The sequence below is a fragment of the Topomyia yanbarensis genome, chromosome 3 (assembly GCF_030247195.1).
Source record: "Topomyia yanbarensis strain Yona2022 chromosome 3, ASM3024719v1, whole genome shotgun sequence".
Lineage (NCBI taxonomy): Eukaryota > Metazoa > Arthropoda > Insecta > Diptera > Culicidae > Topomyia > Topomyia yanbarensis.
This window is the reverse complement of record NC_080672.1, coordinates 121,112,113-121,129,670: the sequence shown is the minus strand read 5'-3', so window position 1 is coordinate 121,129,670 and position 17,558 is coordinate 121,112,113. Positions and strand designations below refer to the sequence as shown.

Below are 17,558 nucleotides of genomic sequence, written 5' to 3'. Positions count from 1 at the left end.
TTACAGGACATTCCATGTGAAGATTCCCTCTCGAGAGGAGTGGTTATCTGGCTATATGGAAAGACAACAACAAACGCAAGTGGTCTGTTACACAGACGGTTATCTGATGGAGGGACGTGCTGGTGCTGGTGTCTACTGTCGTGAATTGAGATTGGAACAATCTCACTCACTAGGTAGATACTGTACTGTATTCCAAGCAGAAATCTTTGCGATTATGTGCGGGGTAAAATCGGCTCTTCAACTGAGTTTGTCCGGCAGAGTCATAAACTTCTGCTCCGATTGTCAGGCTGCAATGAAGGCCCTTAGCTAAGACAAATCACGGTCCAAGCGAGTGATCGCGTGTCGAACCCAAATCGAAGAACTAAGCATTGTCAACACTATCTACCTTGCCTGGGTGCCCGGACATTCCAGTATTACTGGAAATGAATTAGCTGACGAATTGGCCAGGGCCGGTTCAGCGATTGACTTCGTTGGTCCTGAGCCTGCGCTGCCAATTTCGACAAGTTGGATAAGGAAAAAATACGGTCCTGGGCTTCGTCCGAGCACCGCAATTATTGGAAAAATCTACAAACGTGTCGCCAAACGAAGGCGTTTCTAGAACAACCGTGCCCAGTGCTTTCGAAAAATCTCCTACATTGGCATCACGGAAGATCCCATAAGCTTTGTATGGCCTTCCTTCTCTACTTCCCCTCACAAAACCATCATGATCGTTTGGCTGCAATTTTTGACACTTGATTTTATTTTTTACTTCAGACCTTGCTATCTAATACGCCCCAGACAGAATATTCCATTGGATTCGCATCTGGTGAATTCGATAGTGTGGTCGAAACTAGGGGCAGATCACTTGTGATGCATTTTTAAAAATCAGCGAAATTAAATGCATTTATTTCCATCAAAATAGAAATTCATAATGAATTTTGCGTTGCGTGCAATGTTGTTTGCGTTGCGTGTAAGACGTCAAAACCCTACAGAAAAACTAGCCCTACATTTAACATAACGTCGAACCAAGTGGATCAGCGTAGGACGTTTGTTAAACAAACTTTTCTGCGAGGGAGTGCAAAGCTGATGCAAAAATGGAAATTAAATGCATTTTTTTCTAATTTGATGCAAATTTGTTATACATTCTTAGAGTGATCTGCCCCTAGGGTCAAAATGAAGTTCGGAACGTTGGTTTTCAGCCATTCCTGATGCACTCGTGCTTTGTGACATGGTCTTGTGGAAACGTTCATGGTCTACGACCGAAATGATTGTCAACCCATGGCTTCAAAGCAGCCTTCAGAACACTTTCCAGATAGTATGTCGCATTTACTTTGAAGCCGAGTTCAAATGTAAGTGATTAGAGAGCGCCCAAACCACTATTTGTGACTAGTGCTGCCTCGTGGTGGTCAATCAGAGACTCAAATGGATGGTCGGTCAAGTAAACCCTGTCATTTTGAGAGTTTACGAATTGCTCAATTTGGAAAATTGTTTTGCCAGAAAACACAATGTTCGGAATTGGATTGCTTTCGGCCAAGCGAAGTAACTTCTTCGCCCTCTCAACTTGTTGCTGCTTCGGCGTGAGATTATGAGACTTTTGGAACTTGACTCTGTGCTAATTCTTCAATATGCGCCGAATGATGCGGTTATTTAAAGTTCTTTAGCAATTTGATTGGCACTTTGTCGTGACATCTCACGTGACGTTGAAGCCTTTTGATGACCACCCCTAATAAAAAAAATATTATACGCGAACCTTAACCCATACAGTCCAACGATTTCACATATTGTTTGGAAGATACCCTGAACAGGTCGTTAGGCTCTTGTATCATACGATGTTTATTAAGGACCTTATAACATAATTCGTTATGCGATAAACGAAAACTTTATCAACATTAGGGTTTTTGAGCTCATTAATAATCGCTAGTTGCGATTTTCGTGCAAAATATTAAGTAATCATACTATTACGTTTGAATTCCACCGATCATCGCTTATGTTTGCGTTCACGTTTGACAAAATGCTTTTGTACGCTTGTAAGCAATACTCCGAACTGGCATTCAGCCAATTTTTAGACAGTTGATGCCAGTGTGACGGCTGCACGAACGGTCTGAAGTTGGTTACACTACGAGTGCAGGACCCATTAACATTAATCTCTGACAAAACCACCCGCTGAATTGTCAAACAAACGTGTTCTGGATTGCCTTATTGGTCAAATGAATTTTGTTTAACCCTTTCATGTCCAACTTTTTTCTGGTGCATGTAGGATTTCAAAACTATTCTTCCTTGAAAACGGTGGAGTCAAGGAACACGAAAAGCTATTTTTCATAAAGATAGGTGCTTCCCTCGCAGTGCTGCTCATTTTTTTATCTTCCAATGCTCAATACAACTCTCCTGGAATCTTTGCAATAGTTCACTTGCATGGAAAACGTAGCCAAAGACACTCTAAATTGATAAGTTTTATTACTTTTCAATAATATTGCAACATAACGGAGATATATGAAAAATTATTTTTTCGTCGTCAACGTAAAATATCCCTGGCAGCACTGTTCCATTGGAATCCAATCAGACTAACTGCAATAACTGTAGTTCTAAAGCTGATCCTTGTAACTGTTAGTACTCAAATGAAAGGCAATAGTCACATTTATTAGCCTTACTTGTTTTTGTGAGCAAATCTTGCCTCAAGCAAAACTTATAGCTGTTTAAAAAAGTTGTTGTCCACAAGCAACATGGGCATGAATGGGTTAACCACTCACAATAGAACAATTCAATAAAATATACGTTTGAGTTCTAACATCATATAAACAGATTGTCGAGCATTTTTATAAGATGACGTCATCTTGCAATATTCTATGGTTTGTTTATATTGAAGAAGTTCATCCATAGCGTTTAAATCGGTAACTGATAGAATATACAAACCACTGAGAATGGTCAAACATGAACGTCATTCATCTAGATGAACGAAACTCGTCATAGTAGAGACATCCCATTGGATTGTATAGAATCGTTAGAATGTTAACCAATTTCAAAACGATTGGTTCGATTCACACGTAACGGTACAGTGAACTGAAGTATTGGGAAAGATGTAGGTAATAAACCAAACTAGGCCAGCTAGTGGGCAAGGGAGGATGACCTGATTTCATGTATACTCCCATGATAGCGTGTTATATAACTCGGTCATCTACGTGGTGGCGCGCGAAGTCTGAATAATGTATCAAGAATAAGGTATATCATCAAAAAGTTGTACGGAAGAGTAATAATAGAACCTGGGAAGGATGGAAGGAGCAAAATCGGAGGAGATAGAAGCACAGTCCCTGTAGATTGGCGAAGCGAGCCAGGTCTAGTAATAATTTATCTTGAATATACGAATAAATTCAAGGAACGGACAGGAAAATAAATGACTATTTAGGAAAACCTGGTACGTGTAGAGGAGAAACACTGGTTCGTTGAGTTATGGCAAACGAATTACATCGTGTTTGAGCACTTTGGTATTCGGCCATGCTGATTGAGTTCAAACCGGGTCCGAAAGAATTACCACAACTAGCTGCGTCTCGTTGCCGCGATGGGTAATCGATAGGAGTACAATGGCCTGCATCTGCCGGAACGTGTTTGTGATAGGGTTGAAGGATAGGGTAGACGCAACTTTATTTATCTCCTTGTTGGCACGTTTGCGGACAATATTGATTATTCACATATACGCTTTCCAAATAATGTAAGGCAGTTCCATTTTAAATCAATAGTTCTACTTTACATCTTCGACTAAAACAGATCAATCGTAATGCTGCGTTGCTGTTCTATTTTTCGAGCACTATTTTGAAACAGATTTAAACAGCTCGAGTGATCTGTTTAAAATTTTACACAATTTGAAATACGAATACAACGCTAAGGCTGTTCGCAATACTGTGATGTATATCTGTTTCAAAATAACAAGCAATCGAATAATTTAGATCTGTCAAAAATACATCTAGAACATAGTGTTCCTAAATGCCATCTGTTCTAAATATTTCTTCCTGGAATTTGTTATTGTTTATCATTTATGTGACATTATTGTTTTTTCTGCTTTCAGTATTTACACATACTAATGAAAAATAGTCGAGCTGTTCTAAATTTGTTCCAAAAAAGTGCTCGAAAAATGGAACTGAATCTCAGCATTGTGATTGATCTTCTTTTAGCCGGTGATGTAAAATAGAACAGTCCATATAGAATGCATCAGCGTTGTGAACAGCCTAATTCAAATTATTTGCATCAGCAAGTCTGACAGTAGAGAAAATCCAAACTTAGCTTAGCCAATACAAACGAGAATAAGATCGCTCCCGGTTAAAGTTGTAATTTATTCAGTATATACATTATCCTAGTAGTTTATTCATTACTCAGGTCAAGAAAACTGAGCTAAACCAGCAGTGGCCGATCCTTGTTATATAATGATTAGGTAAGCAGCAATGTCAGATTTTTTGACAAATATTAATTTCCCTATTTACAGTGAAAGGCTTGCACCATGCCCACCGGAAAGGAAACCCTGCCAAAATGCGGAAAGAACTTTGGTTCGAAGAATAACAGATATTTCGTGGGTCTCAGTTTCGGTAGATCCGATGAATGGAACCAACCAATTATTGTCTGTGTTCTGGACGGCTGTAAAAGTGGATGGTGCTTTTTTTATGAACTACCGAAAGCCTGCGTCAACGGGTTTTGTGTGATCAACCGGGTTGTTTTAAAGTTGTATTCGAATGAAGGCGGCACGATTCATAAAGATGTCCTCCGAAAGAGTCTGGAGATTTACAACTGTTTCATAATAAAACGAGGCGTTCAAGAATGGTGGGAAGCTTCAAAAACTTGCCCTACGTTTCACTTTGAAAAACATCATCGTGAGTATGAATCATGAATATAATCGCTACCATATCATACAAGGGATAGATATATTCGACTGTTCTATTCATAACTCTCATGTACATAGGAGATCCCCAAGAGCATGGAACAATCACGGGTAGGGTATTATACAGAACTGCAGCAATATTTTTCTATTCTTAGTAATTAAGTTGACCACAACCATAGTTGGGTATCCTTCCGGTAGTACGACCAGAGTGTGAGTGAAAAACAGACCTATCGAAAGGAATACTGCAAAACGACTGTAATGGCATCTAGTTTTAAAAGCCGCGGTATTAGAATGGATTGCTGGTGCTGCAGAGAAAAAAAAAAGTTTTCTCGAAGACAATACTGCTTCTCTAAAACAACAAAATCGCCTAAAGCTTGCCACTACTCGTCTGGACGACATAGATGGAGTGTCACAGAAAATTGTTAAGATTGAAAAGCAGAGACTGCTTGAAAAGATGCGAGCATCAGTACCAGACTAACCTAACTTTTCTACTTCACAATTGCTTAACGGAGGAGCAAGAAGAGCCCTTGGAAGAATGGCTTGAAGAATGCCATAATGAAGATAAACTAGTCTACTTTTGGTATATGCATATAGCTTTTAAAAATTTATCTCTATGATTTATTATTTTTACTTTGTTACAGGACAGTTTCACGCTGCTGATATGGATTAAAAACAATGCAGATACAAAATTTCATACTCATACTTCATTTGGTATCAGTTCATTCGAAGAAATAGCTTAGTTCAATTCAGAACAATTACAAAAATAACTGGCATGGTCTAAATTATATTTTCTCGTCTTGTCTCCTTCCATATACAATGATTCAAGCTTGATTTCCATTATGTCACCAAACAAGATCAAAGCTATTCATTCCTATCTTGTAGATCGCTTCGAACAATGAAGTTCAAATGAATCCAGGCAATCTCAAAAGTGTTATTACACCAACTATTTCCCCGTGTTATGCAACGCTAAGCAAGCATTCATAATATTGCAAAGATCTTTTATGTTCCATAAACGCGATGGATAAGACAATATGTTATTTCATACATTCAAATAACATACACTCCTCACTGTCGGCCAGAAATTAATCCAGAATCGCGGCATTAAAATTCAAATCATAATCGAAGTCCTCTATTTTATCATACTTAATTGAGTTATCTGGCATATATATGTATCGGAAATGCGGGTGTGTGCGTGAGATTTTCTACCAAATTTATCCGCATTTGTCAAAAACTCAACTTGATTCTCGAACAACACAACTGCGCGTGGATTATTACATTGGGATTCGTGACTGTGGGGTATCGTTCGTGTACAACATTGCTCTCCACACACCACTGAAAAACTACCTAAAATTGAGTACTTTTGACTCAATCTCGTGGTATCGTGCAGGAAGGTAAAATTAGGTAGACCGTGTTGAAGGTAGTTTCCATTTAACTACGGCAAACATCATAACTCAACCTTGAGTTTAATTTACTTAAATTTAAGTTAAATTTACCTAATTTTGAATATACCCCAAGCAACTCAAAAGTACCTTACTGCACGGAAGACCTCGACTGAGTCGAATCTCTCGTTTTGTTTTTGTCAACACTAATAAGTGCGAAAGCGACGCACAACTCAAAATTACCTAGATTATAGTTAAAAGAACTTATTCTGTGGGTTATTTTATTTTTGCGTGCAGCTTGTTCTCGTCTTTCTCGCTTTTCAACTTCCGGTAGCAATGCGTTCGTCGCGTGCTTAAGAAAGTTACGTTTCGTTTACACTGAATAAAAACTAACTATTGAATGAATTTCGCTTCGTTCGCCAGCGAGAATATATCAGAAAATCATCTAATGATTATTATTGTTATATAGTTTGCTTCGCATTAGATTTTTCACATCATATACCCCACAGTGACATGTTCTGCCATTGCCAAAATGTATGCTTCTATAGAGATGCGCGGAGACTAGATTTAAGAGCTGTGCTAAATATTTGACAAATAGAAAAAAACAATCATAAGAATTTTTCAAATTTCCATCAAGGTTTTGTAGCAACAAACAGACGTTTGAAGCAATATAGGCATCAAATTAAAACAACTGTTTCTGCCTTAACTTTCCGTTTACTGGAAAAATAGTGAGAGTTGCAAACAAACAGGCCGGATTCAAGAGATAATACGTGGGGAGTATTAGGATTGCAATTAAAAGATTTACATACGACTGTAAACCTTCTATTTGCTTCACGCACTTATAAAAAACAATGCAGCGAAATTCATATTCACAATCAATTATTTCATTTTTTGTGAGACTCCTCGAGACGCTCACTAGGAAGACATTAATGCAAATCAAAATACTGGAGAGTAGACCAACTTTTTTGTTCCAAAGTTGCAAACAAATTAAAAGTCACTCGAAGTTTATGCAAAACTCGTTGTTGCCAACCCGCTAGACAAAAATAACTAATAAAGTATACCTCGCGAATTTGATCAGGGTTTCAGGCACATATTTTTGCCGGATTCTGATCACGAAAAATTTTCCGCCGTAATCTCTTCAAACTATCGAACCGTGAGTTAGCGCGCTAAACACATCCGGAAACAGATTCAGTGTTTGGTCATGCTTAATAGCATATTCGGTCGATATTTGTTTTTGCTCTAATTATTTAAAAAAAACTTGAAATAAATCTGATGTACGATTCATATTATCGAATAAAGGCGGACAACGCACTAAAATCGTGCTATTGAGTTATAAACTTTCCTCTTCGCGGCTTGCATCTTCATTTGTCATGGAAAGTTCCTTTGCTTATTTACTCATTTATTTATTTATTGGTTTAAATACTTTTTATTTATTTACATATTTTTATTTATTTATTTATTTATTTATTTGTTTATATCTTTTTAAATCAACACCCAAAACTCGACCGTAATACCTTTACGGCAAAAGAAAAAAAATGCTCTAATAGCAAGACGGTCCCAACGGTCCCAACAAAAAATTCCTCAAACGGTAATACCAACACATTCAAAACTTTTCTGTGTCGCACTCATGTTTCATCAATTCTTATTCAATAAATATTAACGCGTCGGATTTTCATTGTATTGCGCTTCAAGCGAAGTGAACACAATCCGGAGAAAGACGAGTTTCGATTTTCTCTACACGACACAGCCCGTATTTGAAGATCGGCTCACACTCGGCTAGCTTCAAAGCACAGTCAGATGGGGTATTTCGGCCGGTGTTAAATTGAATTTTTTTCTATCACGGACGTTAACAACAAGGTAGCGATTGCACAAATCATGAACAGTGATTCCCGTCATGTACAGGAAGCAAAACCTATGGTTTGGATCCACGTATCCGAACCGAGGATCCGGATCCAAACACTTGTCTGGATCTAAGCATCAAGCCTGGGCCCAGGGTTGCCAAAATTAAATCTGTATTTTTGTCCTAAAAAATCTTTTCATCTGTATTTACTCTTCGCAAAATCTGTGTCGATATCTGTATCGAATCTGTTGAGTCGTTTAACCTTTTGCTGGATAATCTATCGAAGATATTAATTCTTGTGGTTTAAATCAGTCAAGCAAGGACCTGTTTACATTTTTATAAAAAACACTACAAGTCGTTCTGATATTTTACATCCAGAAACTTGAACTTTAGCAATGTGCGCAATTGTAAAATAATTTTCTTCTTCATTTAATGACTTTTGTTGATATATAATGTTATATACATTAAGTCGACCAATGCAGCTGTCGAATTCTCGGAAAAATTGAGAATTAACAAAGACACAGAGCATTACAATTACGGCCAATTTCTTCACTGGATGAAAACCAGTTTTCAGGTTGCTGGTGACCAATTTTCCGAAAACCGTTTCATTCATTTGAAGAAATTGGCCGTTAACGTTTCTGGAAGTAGACTTCAGCCAGACGTTTGCTGGGTGCTAACCTGAGTGTATTACAAACTTTTGTCTTCAGAGTGAGCGACCAATCTTAAAAGTGAAGATATATTTTAATATAGTGGGCTAAGCTGAGAGAGACAGAGAGGAAGCATTACTGAAACTGAAAAAATATGTCTAAAAACAGTATTTGTAACATCACTTCTCAAAAATCTGTGTATCTGTACATACACGGAAAAATCTGTATATCTGTACATACAGATTCTTGGTCTGAAAATGGCTGAAAAATCTGTATAAATACAGATTATTCTGTATTTTTGGCAACCCTGCCTGGGCCTGGTTCTGGTCCGGACATGGTAAGGGGAAAAGGGTGGACTAGATCCGGACACTGATCCGGATCCGGGTACTGGTCCAGATCCATGAACTGGTCGGGATCTGGGTACTGCTCTGGATCCGGGTGATCTGAAGTGGGGAGCTGGTCCGGATCCGAGAACTGGTCTGGATCGGGAACTACGCCGGATCTGGCAACTAGGCCGGGTTCGGAAACTGTTTAAAAATTTTCTTTCACTATCCAACCTACCCAGCCAAAATCCATAATTCCGACAGGTTTCTGCCAATACTAGGACACACCCAAAACGTACCCGGTAAGATTCGCTTACATTATTGCAATAAATGCGTGCGAAAATTGCAAGCGTTCTGGTAATGTGCAAAAATTGCAAGAAGCTTCCTTGCATGTAATGCAAGAAACAGAAAAAACGAGTTTTGCTATGTATTAGCGATGTATGTGTATTGGTGACCAATATGCGTTAGATAAAAAAGACAGCTGGTATTGAAAAACGAACACTGCACGAACAGATCACTAATCAATACCTTATCCATCCAACTATGCTATCAGATAATTATAAGTGGATAAAAGTCATATATAAACATTTGGATGAATTCACGATTAATGAAAAAAGTAATGCACGCACCCAGATTTGAACTCAGGCCATTGAGTATCATAGCACAGACTATAGGCACTGATCTATTCTTACACATAAAAGTTGAGCGTAAATACTCGTACAATCAGCACATCCGGAATTCGATGCTGCCTCGTGTGTAATGAATAAGCCACAATATTGCGTTTGAGGATGTTGGTGAGAAAAGAATAAAAAGCAGACGGTAAATAAAAACTCGGCGTGCGTTGCCATACAAACCGGCATTGGCACGTGAATGTGGTTGCAATCCTGTGACAGTGTGTTGAAGAAACGTATGTAAATATAGCAAGAGATGAAGTGTTTTATATGCTTGCAAACATTGCAAGCGGCTTTAACTGCAAAATTGCAAGCGATGCGAACATTATTTGCAAGTGATTGTCGCTTACAATTATTGCAAGAGGTTTTTGTTTTGGGTGCAGATTCCAGCCTGAATTTGGGCAGAAATTCGCCAGGATTCTGGTTGGTTTGACTCGGTACTAATACTATCATAATCATCGACCGAATTATTCTACATACGAGCAGAGCCGAGGTTGACATATACTGAAAAACAGTTTCTCCATTTTGGAAGTAATTTCTTTGTTATATCGTCGTCTAGGCTTAATGAGCAACAGAAGAAATATTTCACCTTCTGCAACACATCCATCAATGTTCGCCATGAAAATTTCGAACGTATTATTATTTTCCCAGCCTGTCGCAGGAACGACTTCTGTATTATTTAGACCCGTGTGATCGACGTGTGATTTGAAACCAAAGAAACCACGATTTACATCAATATGGGGCCCAGTTGGAAATGGTTGGTAAGTAGATGATACAGAAATTAATTATTAACGACTGGCATTGACGATTAATTATGATCAGTACCGAAATAAGCTTGACGAGTAGATCCACGTTTGACAGTATTTTGGAGTCCTAGATCACTCTCTTAAAATCCCGTACAAGTCAATCAATATGTGCATTTTCTGAACGGACTGTCGTTTTGAAATCCAAGATGGCGGCGACTTTCGGTTTAGCAAAATTATCTGAAACCATAACTATATGAGTATTTTCGGTATGGAGCTGATGGGTAGATGACAGATATCGATGACTGAAGCCACTTCCAAATCCAATATTCGCCACTTAAGGGCTAGAAAAAATAATTAAAAACCGTTACAATATCAACGTTGCATCAATTTTGTTGGCTATTTTCGGCTAAAGGAAACGAAAGATATGAAAATTGAACGACGGATCGGTATTCTAGAGCGAATCAGTTACAAACTTAACACGGAAAACTATAGTTGAGAAGGCTCATAAGGTCATGATCGAATGGAAATATGAAGAATCTTGCCCTTGTTGGTTGTAAAGAATCTAATTTTCTATCCTAATTCATTAATGCGAAGCAAACTATATAACATTCACTCTCATCATGTGCATGACTAATTTTCATGTTTTGCCACCGACTTACGTTTACCTTTGTCTTCAATGTACGGAAAGTTGCCAACAAAATCGATGTTCTATGGCGGCATTATGTAAAATATGAGTGATTCCGGAATAATCTTGAAGAGTAAATTAATTTTACTAAACTGAAATTTGTTAATCTTATTCCGAAAATAACCAGTAGAATACGCAGAATTTTATTAAACCAGAAGTTGTCATTTTAGATTTCAACATCGATCAATACCATTATTGTTAAGGTGCGGACTTTAAGGAGTCGTTATGATAAGAAAAACTCAAGAAAGAGAACTGCGGAGACTCCATTTCGGATCTATTGGATTCGCGTTTAGTTGTCAAAAAACGAATCCAATCGAACATTGCCTATCCTTATTACATTGGACGTGTTACCATACAATGCCGGGGCATACGTTGCCAAAAATGCTGTTTTTCTCTCCGCAGTTCTCGAGAGTTTTTCTAGTTATGATCAGTCTTCCATTTTTTTAAAACATCTTCCAAGTCATTCGAATTTGAAAGGACTTATCTTTGCACAAAAAAGAGATGAATGGAAAATCCGAGTTATTTCAAAAATCAACGTATAAACGTGTAAAAAACAGAGTGTTTCTGAAATGATAATAAAAGTTGGAATAATTAAAATATTTTACATGTAAATAATTAAAATGTGTTCTGTTTTCCACACTCTGTTTCCCATCATAAATTGATTTTAAATCAAATCATTGGTTGGACTTTGTACTGGAATACTACCAAAACATGAAATGTCATGACATGATTTTGTAATAATGATTCTGTTTGACAACCCTGATGTTTTGCCAAAAGCAGATAATATAGAAATATGGAAACAACACTTTTATTACAAATTAAGTACAATATACTGTAAATCCGCGGAAGAAATTATCTAGTTATTGGAATTCTCAAAACGGCAAATGAATATAAGTAGAAATAAACCTACAAATTTACATAGTTCCTAATCATTGCTCAGTTATAGATATGTAATATTCTGTATTCATTGCTCCAACGTATGCATCGTAAAATTCTATAGAGGGTTAATAAAACTCTATAGGAGACTAAGGCTCCCTTAAATCTTCCCCGTAATTGCCCGAATGGATTTGCTTGAATGTTTACATAATCCACACAAAAATGACAGTTTCGGAGCGAAGAGTACCTTAGAGTTCCTTTACACACAGGTTTGCGAAAATTTGTTTTCTGTGTCTAAACAGTTTATTAAAGATTGCAGTTGTCCTTGCTGTTGGACCAATCTAGAACCAGCTTTTGATTGGATGCAGTTGACATCAAACGGCTTTAGTTTGGAAACTGGAGGCTCTTTAGGGCTGCCTGGAAATGTTGAAGGAATTGACAGATAGATTGGTACTGCAATGACTTTTGTTTGCTTAGGTTGCGAGATTTCGCTTTCTTTGTATAACTTTCAGCTGTAACCCTAATGCGTAGCACATCTTGTTTATCCTTTCCGTTTATACGGGATATGAATGTCTACTGTTTATTTGTGTTATTCATTGACTTTTATGCTTTCTGTCTGGATGAAATAAATCAGGTAAACTGAAATAAGCTTTCGTTTTCAAAAACACCTCTAAACCCATATCAAAAAAAGTTTCGACTGCGCTCATCTTTGCGATGCAAAATATTATGCAACAATTTTTTTTAAGAATGGTGAAGCAAATTTTTATTTCCAAAATTTCCATTTTCAATAGCAATAATCAATACGATTTTTATTCCTCCAAATTTAAACGTCAAAATAACCAAATATTGACACAGCAATAAAAGTTTATAATTGTTTTTTTTGTGACTAGTTATACCGCTTTCATTATTGCGATAATCAATGTATAGCATTTATAATCTACTTTAACCCGGGTTTAAATATGCATAACTTGAAGAAAAAAATCACTACGCTGGCGCCTCAATTTATACATTTTATGCCCATCCGAAGGCATGTGTATATACAAATATTATTTCCCAATCCCAGTAAGAAAAAAATCAACATGTGCATTTTTCCAATCGAGGTTTTAATGCGATAGAAACATGTTTAGTTTTTTATCCTGTTCTAAGATTCTCTAAAATACACGCATCGATATCCGAATTTGACTACATCAACAAACGCCTCTCTATACAGTCAGCAAATCAGACACCACCCCCACTGGGTCAGCATCAAACGGGAAAAAGTACAAAACTACCGGAAATCAAAGAAAAGAATTACTTTTTTTTCCTCGACTAGACACGAGAGTTATCCCTCCGGTAATCCACCGCTATTCATCGGCAATCCCGACAGCCGGTCACTGTAATCCTCGGGAGATTATTATTATTATTCACAACCGTGCCGCAATGGCGAACCGCAGCACACTTGGGATTGTGGGATTTCACACCTCTTCACATCCTAATATATGGCGTAATGATTAATGGGACCTGAAGCAATTAGCTGGTACCAGATTGATTGGACACTCACACACACCAACTCACTTCATTCGTAAGATTTTTTTTCTATTGCTGTAGAGTACTCCGAAAACCTTGTCGCCGTCTCCGTTGTCGTCGTCGTAGTCGTCGTCGTTGTTGTTGTTGGTTCTTCACTTTTCCAGGGCCATCCAACACTCCCGCCCACACTCACAGCCTACTTCTTCCGTTTCCCCGAACCCGGTTATATAAAGCGTACCAGCGCACAGCAGCAACAGCACTCGCAAAAAGCTATCCTTTGGTGATTGATTTTTCACGTTTAGCTCCGCACCAACAAGGCTAAGTATTCACCAGTTATCCACTCGGAACAGCTGCCAGTGGATATCCTTTCGATCACTGCAAATTGCTACTTTTACTATCGTAATCCCGTTGCACCGAATACCCAACCAGGCAAATTTTCGTTGCTCGAGGACTAACTCCGTTTCAAAATGGCTGAATTGAATGAAGACACGCACACTCCACTGAGCAGGGAAAAACCTCCGATGCAGCTTCTAGAGGCTATTTCCTGGACAGAAAAATCCGTTACTGGCCACAAATTTCCCACCACGCTACACTAGAACAGCTATCTATGCACTAACTACTTACAAAATAGCTAAAACATTCAAATCAATGGACACTTTTCAGCACACAAAAGAAAAGAAAATTTTGTCCTCTGTTACTTTGGACTGGATTTTGAAAGGCGAAAAACGGGACCTTCCGTGAGCAGAACTGCGACACGATTGAGAAGAAAATCTGTTTCGCTGGGTACTCAAAAGCCAGCCCAGCGAAGGACATGCGCATTGGCACGACAGAACTTCGGCTTTCCTTCGCCAAAGGAACTCACTCCAGCCGAGCGAGCACGTTGTCCGGCTGTTTATCAAGAAACTGTTGCTTGCGCTCCACAATGTTTACAACTCGAGGGGTCTACCGATGGTTACGGACGGTACTTACTTGCATTCTCTATCGCGGTGCCACACTGCTAGTTGAATCCGGCGGGTTTCTTCCACTTCCAGCGTTGGTTCAATTACGAACACAAATCGATGGTCGAACACCGGTTTGCTAGAGTTTCGATGAACTGCTGTCCTTTGGAAGCCCTGATCGGCAGTCAGATTCGTCGGATTTGTAAGAGCGACCTTGACGTATGCGTTTATCGTACTTCCGTTTGGCCGTTGCAGATCTTTACAGCGAATGACTGAAATGAAAAAAATATTTATTTTATATTTCCATTCTTCCCTCACTCCTACAGACTAAAACCCAAATGACGACGTCATACCATCCACCACTCACCGTGAACGTTTAGTTTGTTATCTGGCTCCACCTGGAGGTTCAGTTCCAGTGAGCCCTTTACGATGGTGGTTACACGTGAGCAGCGTGACGTGGTCGACGAAGCAACGGATCGTCGCTTCTCCAGAGAATCCTCACTCAGAGTGGGTGAGAAAGCCAAACATTTGCGGGTTTTCTCGAAAGAGATCGCTTCCATTCCGGTCGGGGTGGAAGTTCCCTGAAGATCGATCGAACGGATGCTGGGTGTCATTTCATCAATGGTAGTAAGAGCGGCATTGAATCTCGGATTTGGGCCATCCGCTTCAAAGGATATTGTGGTCATCGTAGGGGTTTGCATCTGAGCTAAATGTTCTAGCTTCGATTGATTGTAACTGGCTGTTTTAGGGGTTTCCGGACTGGGGATCCCGTTTGGAAGGGACAACCCCACGCGACATGATCTCTTTTCGGATGGTTCCTTCTCCAGGGCATCCAGTTTGTTTTTCCGACGAACTGCTTTCTGGCGTCTTAGGTTGCACGCATCCAGAGGACTTGCTAGAACAAACCGGGAGAGTGATTGTCGCAGGGATTTGGCACCTTTCGCGGATTCGGGTGTCTTGACCTCGCGCTCGTTGATGTGTGTAGTTTCGTCCAAGATAATGGTGGTCTCCGCCTGTTCGATCAACTTGGGTGGAAGTTGGTCGATCAAGTTGTCCTTGTACAGATCCGATGCCGGGTCATCGGCGGGAGTATAAGTAGGAGATGGTAGCTTGGCTTGCTTGGATTTGACGCTGGAGCTTCTCTTTGGAATTTTATCCTTCTTTGCACTCTCCAGAATTGCATCGATCATCTTATCTAGAGTAATATCACCCATTTCGGACGAGTTCAGTGATGGTTCCTCGTCGTGGTAGATTTGGTTATTGTTATTGTTAATGTTTGCCTGTCGTTTGAAACTGATTTTGCTGAACCGCAGCTCGGACAGGCGGGATGACAGGGGAGTTAAAGCCGGCTCTGGTTTTCCCAAAACTGGAGCAGGTGTCGCGAAAGGTTTGGCACGTTTCGCCGCTGGAGGTTGCTCATCGTGAAAGTATCGACCGGGGTTCTCGAAGTATGAATCAGCGAGGCCTAAGCCTCGCAGCGCGAGAAAGGGGACGTTTTTAACTCCACATGGTGAGTATTCGATATCGAAGCTCGGAAGAGTTGACGCGTACTGCATCGCGTTTTCCTTCTTGGCAGTTGAAGTGATTGCTGTTGTCGGGGATGAAGGCAGTGCTCGTTTTCTGCTCTGCGGAGTGGTTGATAAGCGGCAAGGTGTCGTATTGGGGGTAATATTGCTGACATCTCGTAGTGCCATCGAATAAGGTGACGGCGAAGATCTGCCTCCGGATAGGTGGTGTGGTGTCGAAGTGACGCATTGGTTTTCCTTGTCCACGTGCGCATGACGTAGCATAGTTGATCCTAGGGACCGTCGGGCTCGAATTTTACTAGCCGTTGTGATTCCATCGCTGGGAACATTCCGGTCGTTGAGGGCCCCCAGTGATCTACGAGCGTGTACCATGGAACCGTTCAGACGCTGCTGGTGTCGTTGAATTGCGGCCGCTGTACCTCCTTCCGGGCGCTTTGTAACGGTCCACTTCAACATCTTGATTATTCTGTAATGACAAGAACGGAGGGGCTATTAGTGTCATTGAAATGAACCGAGACGCATAACGAAAAAGGGAAGAGCTAAAACTAATTAAACGCAAACTCGAAACTCCTGATGAGGCTCCATCCGGTCGGTTTCTATCCGCTGCTTGGATCAAGATAACAAACAAATGCGACAAACGTAGTCGATGTTCACTTCATAATTTTGTGTGACTGCACTTTTGCGTGGTACGTGGTTTTGGAAAACCTGCAGTCGAACGGAAGGATTTCCTTCCTGGAGCTGGCCTTTTCCTGGCAAGCACTAATTTCTCCCACGGTCACTTGATGAATGGAGAGGAAGAACGGCAGCGAAAATCAACAAAACGTGATCTACATCTACAATATTCTTCTCAGTGGCTTCAGAAATGTTGCTCTCTACAGGGACGATTGCGGAAGGTTTCACAGAAAAGGGTCAGGTTGGGAAGGCCGACCGCTGAAAAACAACGGTTGAGTGCACGAGAAGTGCGAAGGATGATAACGATGATGTGGTGAAGTGAAATATTTCCAACCACAAAGTGTACGGGCAACCGTTTCCCGTTCAACATCGCTATCCTCGAGACAAGCAGCAACGAATAAGGAAGGTGTGCGGGAGGTGTGCTTTCATTATTCGCAGACTTGAGACCGTGGTATACCGTAGTATAATTTGCTTGAGCCTTTTGTCGGTCGTTTTGCGGTTTAGGCATTGCTGTAAGTCGTCGCACTTTAGGACAATGTTTGTGGTTGAAGGTGTGATTAGAGGCACGCTGGAACTCGGGTATTCATAGTTTTTTTCGTCCGATTGAAGTAGGCGTTTTGTAAAGTGGACCTTGTTGACTTTGAAGAAGAGTGCGTGTAAATAAGAGCACCTGGTTTTTGATGGATCGTGGGGGAGTTCAAGCCGTTTGGAAACTACTTCAAGTGGTAAACAACATACGTCGCAATCGTGCTCATTTGTCAGCTGTTGAAGCATACACCGTTTGCCGAGTAGTTTTCACGTCAGGCGTCGATTCGCTCGTTTCGAATATGGGAGGTGAGGAATGTTGCAACCTATGGTACTCACTGGGCTGAAGCAGGACCGTATCCGCTTTCCGGTGTTTTTCCACAC

The 17,558-nt window shown here is 40.0% G+C and overlaps 1 protein-coding gene across 4 annotated transcripts in view; it reads right to left on the bottom strand.

Annotated features, from left to right (window-relative positions):
- LOC131692276 (uncharacterized) overlaps positions 1-16,443 on the bottom strand; it is a 110,246-nt gene extending 93,803 nt beyond the window's left edge. For all 4 annotated transcript variants that reach the window (XM_058979235.1, XM_058979236.1, XM_058979238.1 and 1 more), the window contains exons 1-2: positions 14,819-16,443; positions 14,483-14,723 (exon numbers count right to left, since the gene is read on the bottom strand). In XM_058979235.1, the coding sequence (XP_058835218.1) occupies positions 14,483-14,723; positions 14,819-16,433 (1,856 nt within the window). In that variant the 5' untranslated portion in view covers positions 16,434-16,443. The remainder of the gene's footprint in view (positions 1-14,482; positions 14,724-14,818) is intronic.
- Positions 16,444-17,558: the final 1,115 nt, after the last annotated feature.